The sequence below is a fragment of the Podarcis liolepis genome (genome assembly GCF_965112155.1).
Source record: "Podarcis liolepis genome assembly, chromosome: 3".
NCBI classification, from domain to species: domain Eukaryota; kingdom Metazoa; phylum Chordata; class Lepidosauria; order Squamata; family Lacertidae; genus Podarcis; species Podarcis liolepis.
In genome coordinates, this window is record NC_139557.1 from 26,134,117 (window position 1) to 26,153,668 (window position 19,552).

The following is a 19,552-nucleotide window of genomic DNA, read 5'->3' on the forward strand; positions in this document are numbered from 1 at the left end:
CCATCGACATTGGGTTACCTACTGTTAGAAATAGATGGCTACTTTGCCTGATTTAGGCAATTCTTAGGTTTATCAGGTTGAAACTCAAGAACACCTACTTAGATAGCTTACATAAATTGCAAGATGAAGATGAATTAGATTGTTGTAAAAATCATTTTTATAAGGACCTCAGCGTTGTCTAACTGATGAAAGCAATCACTGTAAAAATGGATTGAAGCTAGCAATTTATAACAGAGGTAAAGTTCTTCAAAATTTAACATGTCCTGTTAGTTATTGCTTTGTTATAGGTTAAATAGAAACAAAACAGAACAAAAGCTGTTTTTAAGAACCCGAGACAAATGAAAATCACTCCTTGCTGTCTGGGCAGCAGTTAAACATCATCCATAGAGAAATCTACAAATGATACCAGATTAGTTATATTTTTACTTGAAATAATCAAGAGGAGTTTCAAAGGCTTTTAAAGATGCAGAGGGAAAGAGCAGGAGAAAGAGCTTACTGGTTGTAGAAAACTATTCTGATGTACGGGTTGAGTACTATATCTGAAAAATTCAATTTTGAATGTTGAAATAATACAAATAAAAGGAACCCATTTGGATCATAGAGTGCACCTTTTAATTCTGACAGCAAGAAAGCCAAGCATATCAAGGTTGGTGCTCCCTTGTGTTATTCTTAAGCTAGTGAAATTAATAGGGGGAACAGACCTCTCCCCTCCCCCACAAAAAAAAAAAATTCCTTCTGCTTTAAAAAAAATAAATCCTTTCAAATATTAAGTTACAATGCAATTCTCTACATTTTCATACAAGCAGAAGTCCCGCTGAAATCAGTGGGACATACCTCTTAGTAAATATATGTAAGGTTGTGTTATGTACTGAAGTTCTCACCCTGGGCCAGCAGGGGGATACTGTAGATAGTTATGCAAATAAGGGATTGAAAGTGACGTTCAGTGATTGGATAGTTTTAGAAAGTTGTTACAGCAACGTTGTACTGGAGCTCTATATAAGCAGGCTGACTGAACCCTTCAGTTCAGTTCTATCCTGGCCTGTGAATAAACAAGAGCTGCTTGAAGAATCTCTGTGTCGTCTGATATGTTCGCCCACAACTTAACAGGTTGCAGCTTGAATAAATGCTGAAGAGTTCTTTCATTCACATGTTACTTACTTTGCAATCTTTCCAAGTCAACGGGGTCCAGAGCTGCCACTGCTTCAGAGATTCTAGATGGCCTGCTGACGCCAGCCTGGTTGACTGCCCTCACACGGAATGTGTAGGAACGCCCTTCAAACAGCCCAGTCACTGGATATTTGCAGATTTTAACAGGAGCATCATTGCACTGAACCCAGTTTTCAGTACCCACTTCACATCTGGGTTTTGGAAAGGGACAAAAAGACAAGGGGAAGAAAAAGCTTTCCAACGTTTCGTAACAGCCAGCTAATGCCGAAGACGAGATACTTCTCTGTGACAGGATCCCACACTGCTCCAGGAACGTGTAACAAAGTGGAATGGCAAAGCCATGCATAAAATTCCTCTTACATTGTTTGTTAGGATTGTTGAAGACATGCATGTTATTTCTTGCCATACACATCCCTGCTGAATGTGGAGTCTGGTCAGTGACTTTAGAAACACTGGACAGCAAAATAGGGTTCTGCTGTAAGTTAAGGTACTAATGGAGTGTAGTGGCAAAATCTTATAAAAGTCCATGGAGCTGACACACATTCAGGTGTGATTTATCATAGAATCGTAGAGTTGGAAGAGACCACATGGGTCCCTTGCAATGCAGGAATTTTTTGCCCAAGGTGGGGCTTGAACCCACCACCCTAAAATTAAGAGTTTCATGCTGAACTATCCCAGATGTATCTGCTTGCGTGACCCAGCTCAAATAAGGCTGGAACTGAGGCTGGAGACTTGGTGACAAAATCATAAACCCCACACAGAAACAGGAGCAATAAAAGAGACCCGAATGATAATGCTCTTAATTCACCATAGCAAGTAAAATCAGTGTTACATTCCTTAATCATTGTTTATGGGTTTGATGTACAAAAGAAACAGCAACCCCACCAGACATATACCTGTCCACAAAATAGCCAATAACTGGAGCTTCGTGGGTTGTATTGGGTGGTTTCCAAGTTACAATAACATAATCTCTGTTGGCATCATAACATTTCACATCCATTGGTGCTCCTGGTGCCCCCATTACCAGGGCATCAGCATCTGAAACCAAGCAAAAAATGTAAATTTAATGACATCTGAGCCATAATTCAGTTGATATTCTCAGCGGGTGCGTGTATATGAAACCCATGAGCAATGTTTCTGTTAGTTTGCTAATGTGGATATAAATTACCATATTTATGAAATGTGTTTGCGATATTTATGACTATGTTATACCTATTGCTTTGTTTCCTATTCTTGTGAATTGCTTTGAGCATTGTTTGGAAAATAAACTTGATGGTGATGATTCTGGGTTTCAATTAAACTAAACCGGGGGGTGGGAGGCATAAATTTGGTGGCTTTAAAAAGAAGTTCAGCTCTAAACCTGAGGAACTGACATTGCGACAATAAGCTATGTGTCATAAATCATTCGTGCAAAAAAGGAAGAAGTGGCATTTCATGCCATGATAGATCCAGCTGTATAAAGGGATTTTATATACAGGAAAATATGTCCCTCCAGAACATACATTGTGCGTGCATTAAGGAAAGAGTATGCAAAAAAAACCAACAACATTACACCACGGTTGGACCTTAAAGAATATCCAGTTTGCGTGACCAGGCCGCGACAGCCACAGCCCCCAGGGATCATAAAGAAAGACTAAAGACTCTGATGTGTTATGGAATTAAAATTAGGCCACAACTTTAATAAACTTCCAAATGTAGGAAGACCTTGGCTTAGGCCTTGGGCGTGTATCCCTCCCAGCCCCCCAGCTGGGGGAACTGGGGCTCCTCAGGGGGGTAAATGGGATATGGGGATGCACTGCAAGATGTATGTGTACGCAGGCAGCCCAGGCCATATCCCCACACGCAGGATAGTTGACTTTCAGTGTATGGCCTGTGACACCCATATATATAACCCCTTTTAAGAGGGGACCCTGGAATCGTTGCCACAGGGGGGTGAGTCACCACTTCATGCCCCCCCCCCATAGGGAAGGAAAGACTAAAGGATTCCACCCAAGGCTATAAACCGCCAAAGTTATGACGAATTGCTGTGGGGAAGACAAAACCTGCCAATGCAGGAAAATTTCTTCCTGGTCCTTCAACAGCAACCAGTCAAAGACCGTAGCCACGCCCACTAAACAGGAAGAAAAAGTTAACCTGCAAACAAGAAACATTAAACAAAGGGAGGGTAGGGAGGGTGAATCTCCAGAGCCGACTGCCTGGCTATTGCTGGCTCCACCCCCTATTTATAAATGGGACTGGCCCCACCTCCCAGCAATGAAACTTGACTACTGAGGCTGGGCGTGAACAAATAATAACACTGAGAGGCAGGTCAGACCCTGTTTGCCAGTAAGTTCCCTGGGAACTGTAGCACCGTGCGCGATCCTGCAAAGGGCACCCACAATGTAAAGTGTGAGCGCTCATTCTGGATGTTATAGCTAATCTGTTGAAATACTGGCTCTTTGAGAATATTTTCCTCCCAGGATTGTTTTTTATCTTACCAATGTTGGGCTTCTTACCCAAAATGTGGATTGGCTGCCCTTTCATAAAGGTAAAGGTAATGGGACCCCTGACCATTAGGTCCAGTCATGGCCAACTCTGGGGTTGCGGCGCTCATCTCGCTTTATTGGCCAAGGGAGCCGATGTACAGATTCCAGGTCATGACTAAGCTGCTTCTGGCGAACCAGAGCAGTGCACGGAAACGTTGTTTACCTTCCCGCTGGAGCAGTACCTATTTATCTACTTGCACTTTGACGTGCTTTCAAACTGCTAGGTTGGCACGAGCAGGGACCGAGCAATGGGAGCTCACCCCGTCACGGGGATTTGAACCGCTGACCTTCTGATTGGCAAGTCCTAGGCTCTGTGGTTTAACCCACAGCGCCACCCGTGTCCCACACCATTTCATAACTGTCTTAATTTCAATAATGTTCACTTTTCTTTGGGAATTATTATTTTTTAAATGACAATAAACATCTTCAACACCCATGTTGCCCTGAAGCCCCCTTAATTCAGAGATTCGTTCATTGGGGAGCATGTATTAGAACAAGAATCTGTTGCCCTCCAGATCTTGTTGGACTCCAACTCCCATCAGCCACAGTATAGCCAGTGCCAAGACATGATGGGAGTTGGAGTCTGGGGGGCCACAGGTTCCATCTCCCTGTATCAGAGCTGGCCACTATGAACATTCAACTTGCACCTTCTGCCATCTTGTCTTCTCTGAGGTGGAATTTTCCATGTAAGTTTATGAGCAAAGAGTATACTGGAGAAACAAAATATGGCTCCAGTGAAGGGAAAAACAAGAACAAAAAACAGAGAGCTAGGAAGTTTTATGAGATGACATTGGTACTTGTTTCAGAGAGAGAAATGGTAAATCTTTGCCCCGCCCCCAACACCAAACGGCACAGAAGATTTGTATGTAAAAAAGAACCCACAGTATTTCTAAGGTTGGGAGTCAGAGTGAACTTCTTTGGAAGTAAATTCTACTGAAATCGTTTATACTTGCAAGAAAATAAGTTTATTATCAGAGCTATTCTGTCACAGAGTATAATGCAGCATAGCTCGACTGCTTATAGCAGAGAGTTCTCCCAAAGTATTTAATGAAATCTAAAATGCTACACATAACAGAAATGTGCTCATTTAAAAGAAGGAATTTAAAATGGAGCCCCTTCCCCTATGGACTCATATAATATTATTCTGACTTGCCAGGGGGAATTGTGAACGCAAATGTGAGGTCAAATGGTGACCTTCATTCTATCTTAATGTATTCCTCTCCTTTTCATTTACACATCTGATTTAGGCAACCCCTTTTTCTTTTCTCCCTCAGGCATTCCATGAATTGAATCAAATTCTCCAGTACCTGTAAGCACCATGGTGTGGACACACAAGTGTTGCATCCCTGTTCTTGCATGATAGTCAGCCACAACAAGCATAACCCCTGAAAGGGAGTGTCTCTAAGGGACATGTCTCCTAATTTCCCATGGTGATGACATCTGGCAAAGATAGACTGTTGCGGCCTGCTTCCCCCCACTCCCAGTTCTGATGATCGGACATGCAGAGCAAAGCATAATTGTTCCATATACCAAAGAACACCTTGCCAACAAAGGTCCATATTGTTAAAGCTATGGTTTTCCCAGTAGTGATGTATGGAAGTGAGAGCTGGACCATAAAGAAGGCTGATTGCCGAAGAATTGATGCTTTTGAATTATGGTGCTGGAGGAGATTCTTGAGAGTCCCATGGACTGCAAAAAGATCAAACCTCTCCATTCTTAAGGAAATCAGCCCTGAGTGCTCACTGGAAGGACAGATCCTGAAGCTGAGGCTCCAATAGTTTGGCCACCTCATGAGAAGAGAAGACTCCCTGCAAAAGATCCTGATTTTGGGAAAGATGAAGGGCACAAGGAAAAGGGGACGACAGAGGACGAGATGGCTGGACAGTGTTCTCAAAGCTACCAGCATGAGTTTGACTAAACTGTGGGAGGCAGTGGAAGACAGGAGTGCCAAGCGTGCTCTGGTCCATGGGGTCACGAAGAGTCAGACACGACTAAATGACTAAACAACAACAACAACAATACAAAAGAACACCATACCTCTCACAAACAGAAATGCACTGTATTCACTCACTCCTCCTTTCGAAACTAAACGCAACGTATATAAGCCTTCGTCATCCTTGTTCAGGTGGGTAAAGGACAGTGCTGCCCGGCCATCTCCAAAGAATGTTTTTGTCCACTTGGAATCTTTCACAAGCACATCTGGAACAGATTTGCACATATCATCAGGTTAGCAGTGACTGACTGACCCTGATCCTATTCTGACCTGCGCTGAATCATTGAGACAGTCATTTTAGGGCAAACGTATTCAGGAGAAACTTTACACCATATGATGAAGTTCTATCTTTAAAGAACCAAACTGTCAACCTTCAAATTCATGCCACCTCCAATTATATAAAGATACGCATATTCTATTTTTGCACTACTCAAGACTGTCCCTCAGAGACCTGGTGACTAGATGCCTCAACGCTGCCATTTTAAACAAATCAGCTCACCTGGACCCCATTCCCCCTACCAAAAAAACCACAAACCCTTTTGAAGCAGTGTCATGAAAACATAATCTAGAGAACAATCCAGTCAAAGTTAAGTATTTTAAGACCTATTGATTTCAACAGCAGTGAGTTAAGCACAGGCTTTGCTCTCCCACATAAATCAATGGGATTTAAATATGCTTAACTTTGGCTAGATTGCACACACCTAATCAAGAGTTATCACTCTGTGTATGCACTTTTGATCCTTTTAAATAAACTTCTCTATCCAAGGCATGTGTCAGATTAAATTGGAAGGGGGGGAAATGACTTAAGGCCAGATTTCAGTTTAATCTGAAGTCTGCTATAAATACACACTTAATTTAAAATCTTGTGGGCATTCCTGCTGAGCAGTGAATCAAATTAAGTTTGAATTTCTCACAGGTGAGAGGTTGTGACTCAAAATTAATGTAAATTAATCAGTATGACTAGTGCAATTGATGCAATGAAATGTGTAGAATATTTTATCTTGGCTAAAGAAGATCCCACCGATTCCAGTTCTTACCTCTTACCTTAATAATTGATTTGACTACTTTTAGGGCAAGGGTGTGTGTTTAGCTTCCTGAGAACTGTTCTATACAGATATAGTCTAATCAATAAGGTCTTGTTACAATGAGCACTTAAGTTCAGATCTCTGCACGAGTTGTGTCTGGAAATACACAGACAACTTTCAAAAGTCAGAATATTTTAGACTGTGCAATTAAGCGTGCAATTAACTGTGCAATTAACACTTATGCAATTAAGTGATTGTAATGTCATTTGTGCCTTGTGCTGAGGCCAGAAGGTGATGTTGGAGAACTCCCACAGAGTAGTGTTGGGAAACAAAACTTTCATACCAAGGCCACCTTGAGTGTCCTAATTGAGGACTTCATGGCCTCCGTGACAACCAGTGGCCATCTCAATATATCATTGGCTGAAAGCATGTTGTAGGTCATATCCTGGATCCATACCCTCCAACACTTCTCCAATGAAAATAGGGATGTCCTATTCCATTATTATTATTATTATTATTATTATTATTATTATTATTATTATTATTATGACTGTTACTATTACATCCCACTCATCTGACTGGGTTGCCCCAGTCACTCTGGGTCGCTTCCAACATATACTGTATAAAAACCCCAAAACCATTTTTACACCTCAAAATCAGGACATGTCGTGAATTTCCCTGTTGTATGGCAAGCCTGCTTTTGCCAAGTATTTTAGAATGGAAATCCTGTAATGTTAATCAGCAGCAGAAAACTGAAATGTGTCTCTTTGTACTTCCAGAATGAGTGAACCATAAACAGGATCTGACTTAACTGATTTTTATACATACTGCATTCCCCAGAGTTTAATAGCCAATAAATGCTTTAAACTATAGTAATTTGGAGCAAGCAGAAAATTCCCATGGGTCCAATTAGAGGAAGTAAACTGCGAAAGTCCACCTTATCCGTTCGTATAATTAATTCAGAAAAAAAAGATGAGGAGGGAAAGATTTTAATACTGAGAAAAATGAAACAACTTGTACAAGGGAGTGAACGCAAACCCAGACTTATCTATGCTGAGTGTGCTAAAATCAGTACTTTTTAAAGAAAAATATTCATCAGTCCATTAGTAACGCTCTTACCCAAGAGGGCTTTTACCATTGGCTTTCTAGACTGATGCTATTAATTCAGAGTACATTGAAGATTTGCAGAGAGATAGCAGTCACTATCAACATGTCTGGTGCTCTTGAGGAATCTACCCAAGGACACCCACAGAGTACACTTCTGACTGACATCACACAATACTATACCCCTTGAAAAATTCAAAATAAAACTGCATTCCCAGTTGCAGTGCCCCCTCCCCTGGCAGCGACTAAAGTGAAATAAAATAACTCAAGCAAACAACAATGTGGATTTTAAAACGGCCACAACTTTAAGGCCGCAACCACCGCCCACCTGAGAAAAAGGTGAGCGGCCATTTAAGAGCAGCCACATGTTTCACCTGAAGAAAGAAAAACTTACCATCTCTGTACCACTCAGCACGAGGTCGAAGGCGATTCAGCTCTGGTGTGATCAGCAGATCACACCTGAGGGTCAATGTTTCCCCTTCCACACCAAAGGTGACACCAAACCTCTCCAAGAACTGAACATCAAAATGGGAGAAACAGATGTCCAGGGGCATGGGCACTGTAAGCAAAACAAGAATGAATCTAGCATGAAGTACAGTAATATAGGGATAAAAAACAAGATAGAGAGATGCATAAGCCCAGCAAGACATCAGACATAGGACAGTTTAGACTTTCCCCCAGGAGTTGATCATTTGGTGAGCTTGTTTTGGGAAGGAATTCCACAGACCAGGAGCACTGCTTAGAACAGGGTTTCCCAAACTTGGGTCTCCAACTGTTTTTGGACTACAACTCCTATCATCCCTAGCTAGCAGGCCCAGTGGTCAGGGATGATGGGAAATGTAGTCCAAAAACAGCTAGAGACCCAAGTTTGGGAAACCTTGGCTTAGAAGGTCCTGCTATAGCGTGTTCTCCTTAATGGAGAGCACATGTTGCGATGGGAGCTTACAGGACACCCCACTGTTACTGGGTGGGTAAAATTGAGTTGGCCACCATTGTGATTGGGCTCCCCTTGTTGTGGGGGAGATTTTGATGTTGCCATTTTCTGATTGACAGCTAGAAATGTTAAAACCCCTGTGCGCAGCATTGAGCTTCCTCTTTTCGCTGCGCGCATTGGATTGCCCGCCCAGCCTCCCTATATTTAGGGTTTGTTCATGCTGACCTTGCTATGCCTGTCATAGGGTCGTCTGCTTTTGGGGCAGGGGTCTGGTAGGAATTTTGTCCATTTGGCTGGTGCCATTTGGTTTTTGCCTACTGCATAGCAAATCGTCACAACTTGTAAGGTTGCGGTTAGGCATTGGTTTTAGGATTTGGTTGGTAGAGGGGCATGGATTGGCTGTGCCTGCCCCTCCAATGCTGCTGCTGCTGCAAGGGTATTCTGTTAAAGGAATCCAGGGGCTCACCATGCTTTTGTCCGAACCCCTGACAAGGGCCTAGGGCCACACAAGAACCCCTGGGAGCATTTGGGGAGAGGTGAGGGAAGGTCCCCTTCTCCATCGCTCTCCCCAAAATGTCCTCCCTTTTTGACTTTCGCGGTCGTGCGAAATGTCAGTCTGCCCCCATGCGGGGTCAGATAACCAAGGCCTAAGCAACCACTCACATTTTTTGTATTTTAATAAAGTTGTGGCCAAAATTATGCCAAAAACCTTAAACTAAAATTATGTGTGAATTGTGTTTTGTTTGGGGTTTGGATTTGGATTTGATATCCTGCTTTATCACTACTCAAAGGAGTCTCAAAGCGGCTAACATTCTGCTTTCCCTTCCTCCCCCACAACAAACACTCTGTGAGGTGAGTGAGGCTGAGAGACTTCAAAGAAGTGTGACTAGCCCAAGGTCACCCAGCAGCTGCATATGGAGGTGCAGGGAAGCGAACCCGGTTCACCAGATTAGGAGTCTACCGCTCTTAACCACTACACCACTTGGGGACCTCGACATGCAACAGCCCCAGCAGATGTTATTTGGCACCCACAAGAAGTCCTCTCCTAACGGTGCAAAGAGCTCATTGAGATTGAGGTGTTTCTAAGATAGGCAGGCCCCAGGCTGTTCAGAGCTGTATAGGTTAAAACTGCCGTCTTAAATTGTCCCCAATAGCAGACTTGAAGCAAAATTTATTATGATTCTGGGGAAATGTACTACAGAGACTCCTGACACCCATACGACTACATCAAATTACTAAGTGGACTTACAGGTGATAGGAAGAACTCCAGCAGGATAAGGCTCCTCATCACCTCTGAACCCTGAAAGAAAGGGACAAACAGTTCTGACACGAGCAACTTAAGCATCGTTGTGGGTATTTCTCTTTGGACTGACTCTGCAGCTTACTTACTCCTCACGACGACAGCAGCATTGGTGGACGCCTGTCCGTGCACATTTGTTGCCACGGCGGTGTAGGTAGCCGTGTCATCATAGTGAGCTCTAAAAAGGGTCAGAGGGAGAGATGCAAACAAGATCACAGTACTTACAAAACCTTTTTACTAGACTGCCAGGGGTTGGCAGAGGAGGGAGAACTGGGTCAGCCCCTTTTCCTCAGACACTTCCTGTTTCAACTCACAAGGCAAAATGGGACGCACCACCCCCGTGTGTGTCTATCAGAGAAATAGAGCGGTGGTGGCCCTGCACACTTTTGGTATTAAATCCATGCAATGTGGGTTCCAGCACCTCCCACCACTGCCATATGGTCCCCAAAAGCTCTTCCACAAAGGGATGCAACCCTCAGGCTGAAAAATAATCCCCTACCCCTGAAATACAGGTTCAGGTTCAAAACTGCAGCAAGAAGCCTGATATTGCTCATTTAGCAGAAACAAGACTCTCTACTTCCACAGATGAATTTGACCCAAGTAATGCCATAAAGATGGGCAGAGAAGGAATCAAACTCTTCAGAACGTGTTTTAAAATTGCACTTCCTCTGAGTCTTCAGGTCCCAGGGTCCTGCAAGAAACCTTTAAAAAAACTGCAATACTTTTGTGATACACTTGAGAATATGTGCTTGGATGCTTCTGTGTAAAATCCATGTATGTCCTAACATGTTCACTAGACAAATTTCCTCCTAAGTGACAGGAGACCACATTTTGAACATCTGTGCTTTTAAAGATGAAGTTTCAGATTTCCTCTGCAAATATCAGATTGAGATTAGATAGATATATTATAGATAAGGAAAGGTGAAAAAAGAGGATATAACTATCGCTTTCACATTTGCTTCTGATTTGACAGACGATAACCGACACAGAGAGTTGGGATGCCCGGTTAGCTTTTGTGGTGTGAAATGGACCTTTTCGTGAAAGAAACAATGTCACAGCCTTGCTTTGCATGAGGAGAAGGGAGAGGAGGGAATGAGGAGGAAAAATAAAGTGAAGATCTGCAATCAGAGCACTTCCTTTGGTCTATGACATCACTGAAAGGTGAAATGTTCACTACTTCATTTTGATAACTCGCTTATGAATGACAGTAAACTCTGGAATCACTTTACAGTAGTCATATCTAAGGGTTGTAGCTCCTCCTAGAGGCAGATCATCGCTCATGCATTGCAAAAACTAGAGGCGAATCGGTGGAATTTAATAGTCACAGAGACTTGAAAATTGTGTGTTATATTGCAAAAAGTGAATTATAGTCATTAGCAAAAAAAAAGAAAGAAAAAGAAAAACAAGACTGTACTGTGGATGCAATGGATACTATTTATTTTATTATCCTGCTTTTCTTTCTAAGGGAACTCAAAGCAGCTAATCTGTAATGAAATTTCTGCTCACTTCTGATAAATGTGCATGCCTTCAAATAATTTCTGAAAGGGCAAACTACCGTATACACAGAATTGTTTCTGGACTTCTGCGAAGTTGAAATGACCAGCCAAAATTCAGTACCTATAGATTGGATTAAAAGGTGCCTGATAACAGTCTATTTGTGTAGAGTGAAGGGAAGCCTTTTTGCTGTTGCTGTCACCACTAGATCCCTATCTTCATCATCACCACTAGATCCTTATCTATATTTTGCACACCTGTGGAAACTCTCTGTGGAAATAGCAACAGCCTTGCTAATAAAGGAAACACAGATCATGCACTGACTGTACCTAGACAATAATGAGGTTGTTGATGCTGTCTTCTCATGACAAATAGTAAAGAAATGTGAGTTATCTTTTACGAGCACGACTTCGTTGGGAAAATATTTACTGACAATTCCTATTTGGGCATTAGCACTTTGCCTGAGAGGCTAGCAAATGGAAGGGAAGGGGAATCGTACCCAGGTTTGATGAGGCCCTAAGCTACTGAAGGTAACGGGGCCCTTTATATGTCCAGCCGTCCTTTGTCAACAACAAATTGTCACTGTTTTTGGTGTTGAATATATGCTATATGCGGCACCCATTGCTTACATCATAGGAGCCTACACAACACTGTTACTGTATGTAGGTTTTGTTTTGTTTTATTTGTTTTTTATCTTATATTTTGGAAATGTACATCCAGTTTTTTCCCTTTAAATTTTTTGGGGGGCCCAAGAGAGTGGGGCCCTAAGCTATAGCTTGTTTAGCTTATACATAAATCCGGCACTGATCGTACCCTCGTATCCATTTGCCTGGTCCTCAAACATGAGGCCTCCTCTAATGAGGAGCAAAGGAGCAGGACCCCTCCCCCATCTGATCTCCACATTGCCAATGATCCTGAGGAACCAATGAATTGGGATATCCCTTCACCAGGATTAGAGTATCCCCGCCAGCTGTCTGGGTTCCTGGCCAGCTCCCTCATCCCTCATCTCCCCAGGCAGGTTCATGTGGGTGGCAGCAGTTCATGAGGAACTGGTTTCTTAAGCAGTCAATGAGGGTATTGCCACAGTAGATGATACAGCAGAAACCACAGAATAATATGCATGGGAGATCTGAAATCAATTAATTTTATGAATTCAAAGGTAGAGGATAAGAAATCATAATTCAGGAATGGGGAACTTATAGCCTCCATAGTATATTGGACTATAACTCCCATCATCCATGACCAGTGGTCATTCTAGCTGGAGCTGATGGGAACTGGAGTACAACAACCAAGCCTCATTTTACTGTTAGGCAGAGTGATACTGCCACTTCTGGTCTGTGACTTGGAGTGTCATGAAAGGGCAGTAAATGACTAGTTATTTCAATTTTTTAGTTGTATTTTGATTCCCAGGGAGGAAGAGTTGTCCTTATGAGATGTTTTGCCTCAGGTACCAAAATAATTTGACCAGCTTTTGGTACCACATATACTGAGTACAATTGGTATGGGGCACCATTTGCTCTTCTGCCTCAGGCAGAAGAAAAGTCTTGCATGGTCACAGGTTCTTCATATCTGGATAAATGCTGCGGATAAGTGAAATCTCACATATGGTGCACGATTTAATAAATTGGGATCTCAGCTGCTGGTTTCAATAGGAAGTAGAAACACTGACCAATTGAAAAGCAGTGAATGGGAAAGAGACGCCATTTTGTTTTGCTGCTTATTCCAGGAAAAGGAATATGAAAGGCCACAGTATATGAAAATAAACGCTGCAGCACCTAGCTGTTGAAACAAACACACAGAGAGACAACCACACAGAGTGAGCTGATGGATCCAAAATGGGGGGGGGGGGAGAGACTAGATTTTGGTGCAGATGTCAGAGTCCTCTGAGACAGGCAAATGGACAGATGGAACAGTGTCCAATTGCAGCTTTAAAAAAAATGATAGGGTGATGCCACATCTTTGGCTCCTTAAGAATTTTTCCACTGGAGCCAAGGAGCACCCAGTATATTCATAGGAATAAATGTCACACTTGCATCAGAAGGAAAAGTTCTCTGCATAAGCTTCAGAGAACCACTAAGATGACAGCCAAGAAATTCCTAAGCTTCTTGAAGTGGCCAAGTATCGGATGACTAGAAGCTCAGCATATTGGCATGAACAGCTGAGAAGAATACTGAAATAGGCGGAGAATCTTAGCTCTTCTATAGCCCCACCACCACCCAAAAATGACACTAGAGATGTCTGCAACTTTCCAGGATATATCTTCAAATCTTAATAAGACCCCACCTCCTCTGGACTACTTTTCGCAAAAAATGTAAACAGATGCAAGATCAGTTCATGAATCTCCTTCATAACTATGGTCTTCATTCACTAATTGTGTGGGGTTGTTATTTTTTCCCCAAAAAAACCAAAAGTTTTAAATCAGGCATGGCCAAACTTGGCCCTCCAGATGTTTTGGAACTACAATTCCCATCATCCCTTACCACTGGTCCTGTTAGCTAGGGATGATGGGAGTTGTAGTCCCAAAACATCTGGAGGGCCAAGTTTGGCCATGCCTGTTTTAAATGAAAGCAGAGGAAGGTGATGGAAATCCATGATCAGTTTTCCCTTTTTTTCCCTTTTTTGTCCAGGACAAGAATGATAGACAGTAAGCTTCACCTGAATGCAAATGCCTGGCTTTCTGAAAGATGGAGTGGGTTAAACTGTGGAATAAAATTTGTGGTTGGACATCATAATTCAAGAGTATACATGAATACTAGTGAGTACAAACTGCATTGTGCAAAGCACAGATACACACCTTGATGCAACACTAAAAAATTCATTCTCCTTCCATTCCAAAGATTGTTAATGAATATCAAGAGGGAACGCCCAAAGCACTCCATTCAGCTTTTTCTGATCTCGGGCTTATTTTTCTTGGCTGTCACCAAATATTCCCCCTTTCTGTAATATGGGGATTATAAGGGCTGATGTCCAAATTACTACATCACAAAAGACTTGGGAAGGGGCACTAAATATCAGCTGTAGAAGAAGTTGCTGTAGGTGCCTTTCCGGATGCAACAGTATGACTCTGTTAATTAATTCAATTAATTACATACCATAATCTGCAATAAGCAGCAGTCTGGAGTGATATTTAAGAGTTTTATTCTAGAACTGGGAATGTCCAGATTCAGATGCCCCCTTGGCAATGAAGCTCGCTGAATGAACCAGTCACACTCTGAGCCTAACCAGCTTCAAGGGGTTGTTGTGAGGATAAAAATGGATAAAAAGAACATTGTACAGCACCTTGAGCTCACTGGAGAAAAGGAGGGGCAAGTGAATGAATGTAAAAATAATAAAAAAGAAACATATGCACACGGTTAATGGTGTATTACTAATATGTGGCGGACACTGTCATAGAATCATAGAATTGTAGAGTTGGAAGGGACCACAAGCGTCATCTAGTCCAACCCCCTGCAATTCAGGAATCTTTTTGCCCAATGTAGGATTCGAACCCATGACCCTGTGATCAAGAATCTCATGCTCTACCAACTGAGCTATCGGATTTGGTTTCAGTGGGTGGTTTTATTAGGGTGTGTGTAAGAGAGAAGAAAATGGACGTGGAAAGAAGAGAACAAAAGCCCTCAGAAAGCCATTAAAGAAAAAGAGCGTCTCCACTGGACAGCACAGTTGCTCATTGGTACCCATTAATTTATCCCAGCTAATTAGTAATGATCACACCTGAATATATATATATTCAGCAAGTTTCTCAGCGATTCATTAACGCAGCATCTTTTCCATTAGCACCACCAAATGCATCCACTCCCTGCCCCTCGATCTCTTCTTCATCCAAGCAAACAAGCATAGGCACCAAAAACATCCAATCTCAAGACATGTCCAAATTCCCTGAGGCACACCTTCAATCACACAGATATAGAGACACTTGGAAGAAGACCCTTTCAGCCAAATGCATCTAGACTTCATTCACTGGCTTTTCCAGGGATTATTGTCCTTTCCAGATGCAAACTAAGTGTGATGGGATTCACACCTTTAGCCTTTGCTTATAAACCACTGGCATGAAGAGAGGAAATATCCAGACTGGAACTATGGTATGAGGAGGGGGCTTTACTCCTTGGTCCAGCTTGGAATAAAAGGATGAAAGCCTTCTCTCCCCATATCACAGACCCAGGCTAGCTACTGCTCCCACCACACAAGAGCTTAAAGACATAAATGCCATCACATCTACAATTTGACCCCAAGACTCCTAAGAAGTCAGAATAAATGATAACATGGAAAGATACTGGGGAGAGGGGGAGATCATCTCCCTGAATGGAAAAGGACAGAAGACCATCACCCGTTCTAGAAAAAGATACAAACATTAAATCAGGCAGATTCCAAGCTGCTATTAGACAGGTTTCTGCATAATTTCTAGGAGAAAAAAATAACATCCCCCCCCCCGATCCTTCCTATGGAAAGTGGATATGAGACAATGAAGCATTAGCCTTTGCTTGCATTTCCCATGATTATAAAAGTCAATTTTAGCTTTTTTTCTCCCGCTTCTTTAGCATTCTCTTTCCTTAAATTGGCTTATGGCTACTTAAACTCCAGCCAGCATTTGCTGCTGACCGCCAAAGACAGCAGCCTGATCGATTTGTAATTATCTGACTGGCCAAACAATCATTTGTGTTGTCTGTTTACAGCAGGTTTTTCCCTGCACTTGGTAAAATCGAGGATTTGTTTCATCAATTTCCATTAGATCAGGGGCAAGCAACGTAAGAGCCACACATTTATCTGGTTATTTTGCAGCCTGTTTTGGAGTCCAAATGGTGTTGCCACCAGCCTGGGTCAATACTTCCAAAAGTTGTGCTATAGCATTCAGACAGCCATTCCTGTTTTCATCTCCCTCCTTCACAAGGCTCTGCCTGAAGCAAGTCTCCACCTGGGCTCACACATACTCACAAGAAAATACTTTGCCCATATTTCCTTGAAACAACTAACTACAGGTAAGTCATGGTCCAAGTAGACTGTGAACTTTACAGTGCCTACCAATGCAATAGACTCCCTCCCTTCTTAGTCTAAGAGATCTAAGAGGACCAATGGCTTGTGTAACATATTAGAAGGTTCTGATGATCTTCTTTCTCCCCTATGATCATAGTGGCCATACCCTCCCAAGTGATGCACCTCAAATCCAGGACACCGTCTTCCGGGTCTGAAATCCCATGTGAGTCACATGACCTGCGCCAGATTATGGACCCAGAAAAACCACTTTTTCAGTCATGTTGCCCCAAAACACATGTTTTTGGGTACCACATGAGATTGCAGACATGAAAAAGCAGTTCTTTGGGCCCAGCACCCTAAAACACATGTTTTAGGGTGCCGTGCAAGATCACGGACCTGGAAAACATGCTTTCTTGGAGTGAGATATTGGCCCGACATCGGGCAAGAGCAAATAGCCACCATGCTCTCATGGGGGAAAACAAAATGTCCATTTTTTCCCCTCAGGGCAGTTGACAGGTATGCCATATGTTTGGTGCCCAATGCACATGTAGATATGCACACATAGAACTCATCCACATGGGGGATTCAAGCCCTATCAGGATTCTTCTCATGTACAGTCCCTTCACATGCACCAATCACACAAGTGGCCAAGGTTTTCTGAATCCATGGGGTGGTCATCTGACTCCCCCTATAGTTGCTGTGGCATAGTCATAGTACTTTAGATTTATAGAGGTCTTTTATTCACATAAACGTACGTCCCCAAAAAAGAAGAAGAAGATATCCTTACCGGTTTATATCCAAGACATGCACCCCATATTTGCTTTCGATTGTGTACTTCCCAGGCTCACTTGCAGGAGTAATCAGTTCTTCATTTTTATACCTAGCACATGAAAAGAGGACAGGTCACACCAATAAACAAATTGCAACAGTAAGCAAGGAGCAATTTGATGGCATTTAGGACAAAACAACGGTAAGAACACCAGCTGTTTGCCCTGTTTCAATGACCTTCTGCCTGTATATAGAATAGATGGTGTAGGGGAAATGTACAAACTATGTGTATTGAACATAGATGTCCATAATCTCATTTAGTTAGGCTCACTGCTCAATCCAGATGGGATGGCTGAGCACACAGGAGGACAGGCCTTCTGTCACTTTAATGGCTGCATAACAGAGAATCTAAGTCCAGCTCCCCTAGAAACTTTATAAGCTATCCTGCAATCATTCCTTCTTCTGCACAGTTATTAAAGGCACAGGAGAACTTCCTAAGCAAATAGTCATGCTAATGGGAGACTGCATGTGATTATTGCACCATGGAATTACAGCCATCATGCAGTAAGCTTCCCTACAGTGCAATAGGACATCCTATTTCTCCCTGAAACATCTGGAAGAGCAAGACTAACTGTGTGCCTCCCTGTTTGGCTTTATGCTAGCGTCTGTCTTTCTCCATCACTAGCCCTTACCAAATCTGTCTTTAGAATGGCAGGGGAAGGAGGAGGACAGTAACTCATCAGTAGAGCATCTGTGTTGCATACATAAGGCCTCAGGTTTAGCCCCAGTAGCTCCAAGAGCTGATAGAGAAGATTTATGCTGAAATCCTGGAGCTTCCACAAGTCAGTATAGACAATACTGGTAGACCAATTGTCTTAGTGTAAGGCAGCTTACTATGACAGGTAGCAAGGGGTAAATGGAACCGTTCACATACATATCAACTGGCAGGATAGCAACCCTGGACAGTGGGGAGGCAACATTTTAGCTACTGTGAAACACAGTGGAAATACATTACTTATATATCCCTAATACTGCTCACAGACTTAATTATTTCATATAAAGTTGAAGATAAACATAATATTAAGCCACAAACAGGTCATGACTAAAATAATGAAACAGAAAATAGGTTTCCCAGGAAAGAGATGGTTACAAAAGAGAAATCAAGGCACTCATTCTCTGTAGTCAACAGAATGGAGCTTAGACTACAGGCACATTTAGGCATGTAGATACGCTGCCAATGCCTCTTCACTCTTTGACTTATCACTGGATGATTATGAGCTGAGTACATGAACGTCTTCAGATGAAAAGAGATCCAAGATTGTATTATGTGAAAATTCCACAGTGTTTGATCTGTGAAGGCTGTTTCACACATGTGATGTCTGAACTGTCAGTGAACATGCATGGGCAGACTCACTGAGAGCGATTTATAGTTACTTCTTCTTATTAAGATGTGCTTCTCTTGCGGGAACCCTAGACAACTCACTTGCAGCTTAGAGAAGGTTTAGAAGAAGGCTGGGGGAGAAGCTACAGCAGCATCTACTGGTATATTGGCAGTGGATTGGCAAGGATTCCTAGCTTCCAACTGCTTGACAATGGCAGCAACACAATGACTCCCCCGTTCCCAAATTCTACTGTGGAAATGGGAGAGAGCTTCCGATGTGTAGCCAGTTCTGGTACTTGAAAATGTCTTGAACTCAGAATTATTTGAATCAAAGTGTATGTCTTCTGTACCAGGTTCCAGTTTGTGGACCTTAAGAGTTTTAGTATAACCCCCCCTAAAAATAAAAAGATTCCACAAGCCTAAAGTCTGCCCACCCTCATTTAGATTACTACAATGATCGCCTTGCTCCACTGCTCCCTGCCCCACCTCTCACGCCAGTCATTCCAGTTGATTCACATTTTCTTAGGTGACTTTGTAGCATTTAACTCTTATTGTAAAGCAATAATTGTAGTCCTGGGCTGCTATGCTGCTCCATTAAAATCAGCAGGAGTTTTAAACTTGTAGAGCGGTTTCCCTCCTTCTTTTCTAAGCCGTTAGGCCAGTGTGCCACAGCTTTTGTGCTCCAAAATAGCTACTGTGTGTATGTCTGGAGTACAAAGACGGGGCCTTCGGTTCCTTTAACTGCAATGTTAACAAGCACCCATTCAGCATGTCTTTGAGGATTACAAAGCATTTTTAACATAGCCATTATGTATGTGACACTTAATAGCTGAGCCGAAGCTCCCAAATGAGTAAAGCCTCACGCCATTTTGAGATTCCTGGAAAGGGGT

The 19,552-nt window shown here is 42.5% G+C and overlaps 1 protein-coding gene across 1 annotated transcript in view; it reads right to left on the reverse strand.

Moving 5' to 3' along the window:
- MYOM2 (myomesin 2) overlaps positions 1 to 19,552 on the reverse strand; it is an 81,687-nt gene that overhangs the window by 40,942 nt on the left and 21,193 nt on the right. Inside the window, exons 6-12 of the mRNA XM_083495808.1 lie at positions 17,301 to 17,393; positions 10,138 to 10,226; positions 9,998 to 10,048; positions 8,209 to 8,373; positions 5,730 to 5,891; positions 2,064 to 2,205; positions 1,155 to 1,358 (exon numbers count right to left, since the gene is read on the reverse strand). Coding sequence (XP_083351934.1) covers positions 1,155 to 1,358; positions 2,064 to 2,205; positions 5,730 to 5,891; positions 8,209 to 8,373; positions 9,998 to 10,048; positions 10,138 to 10,226; positions 17,301 to 17,393 — 906 coding nt within the window. The remainder of the gene's footprint in view (positions 1 to 1,154; positions 1,359 to 2,063; positions 2,206 to 5,729; positions 5,892 to 8,208; positions 8,374 to 9,997; positions 10,049 to 10,137; positions 10,227 to 17,300; positions 17,394 to 19,552) is intronic.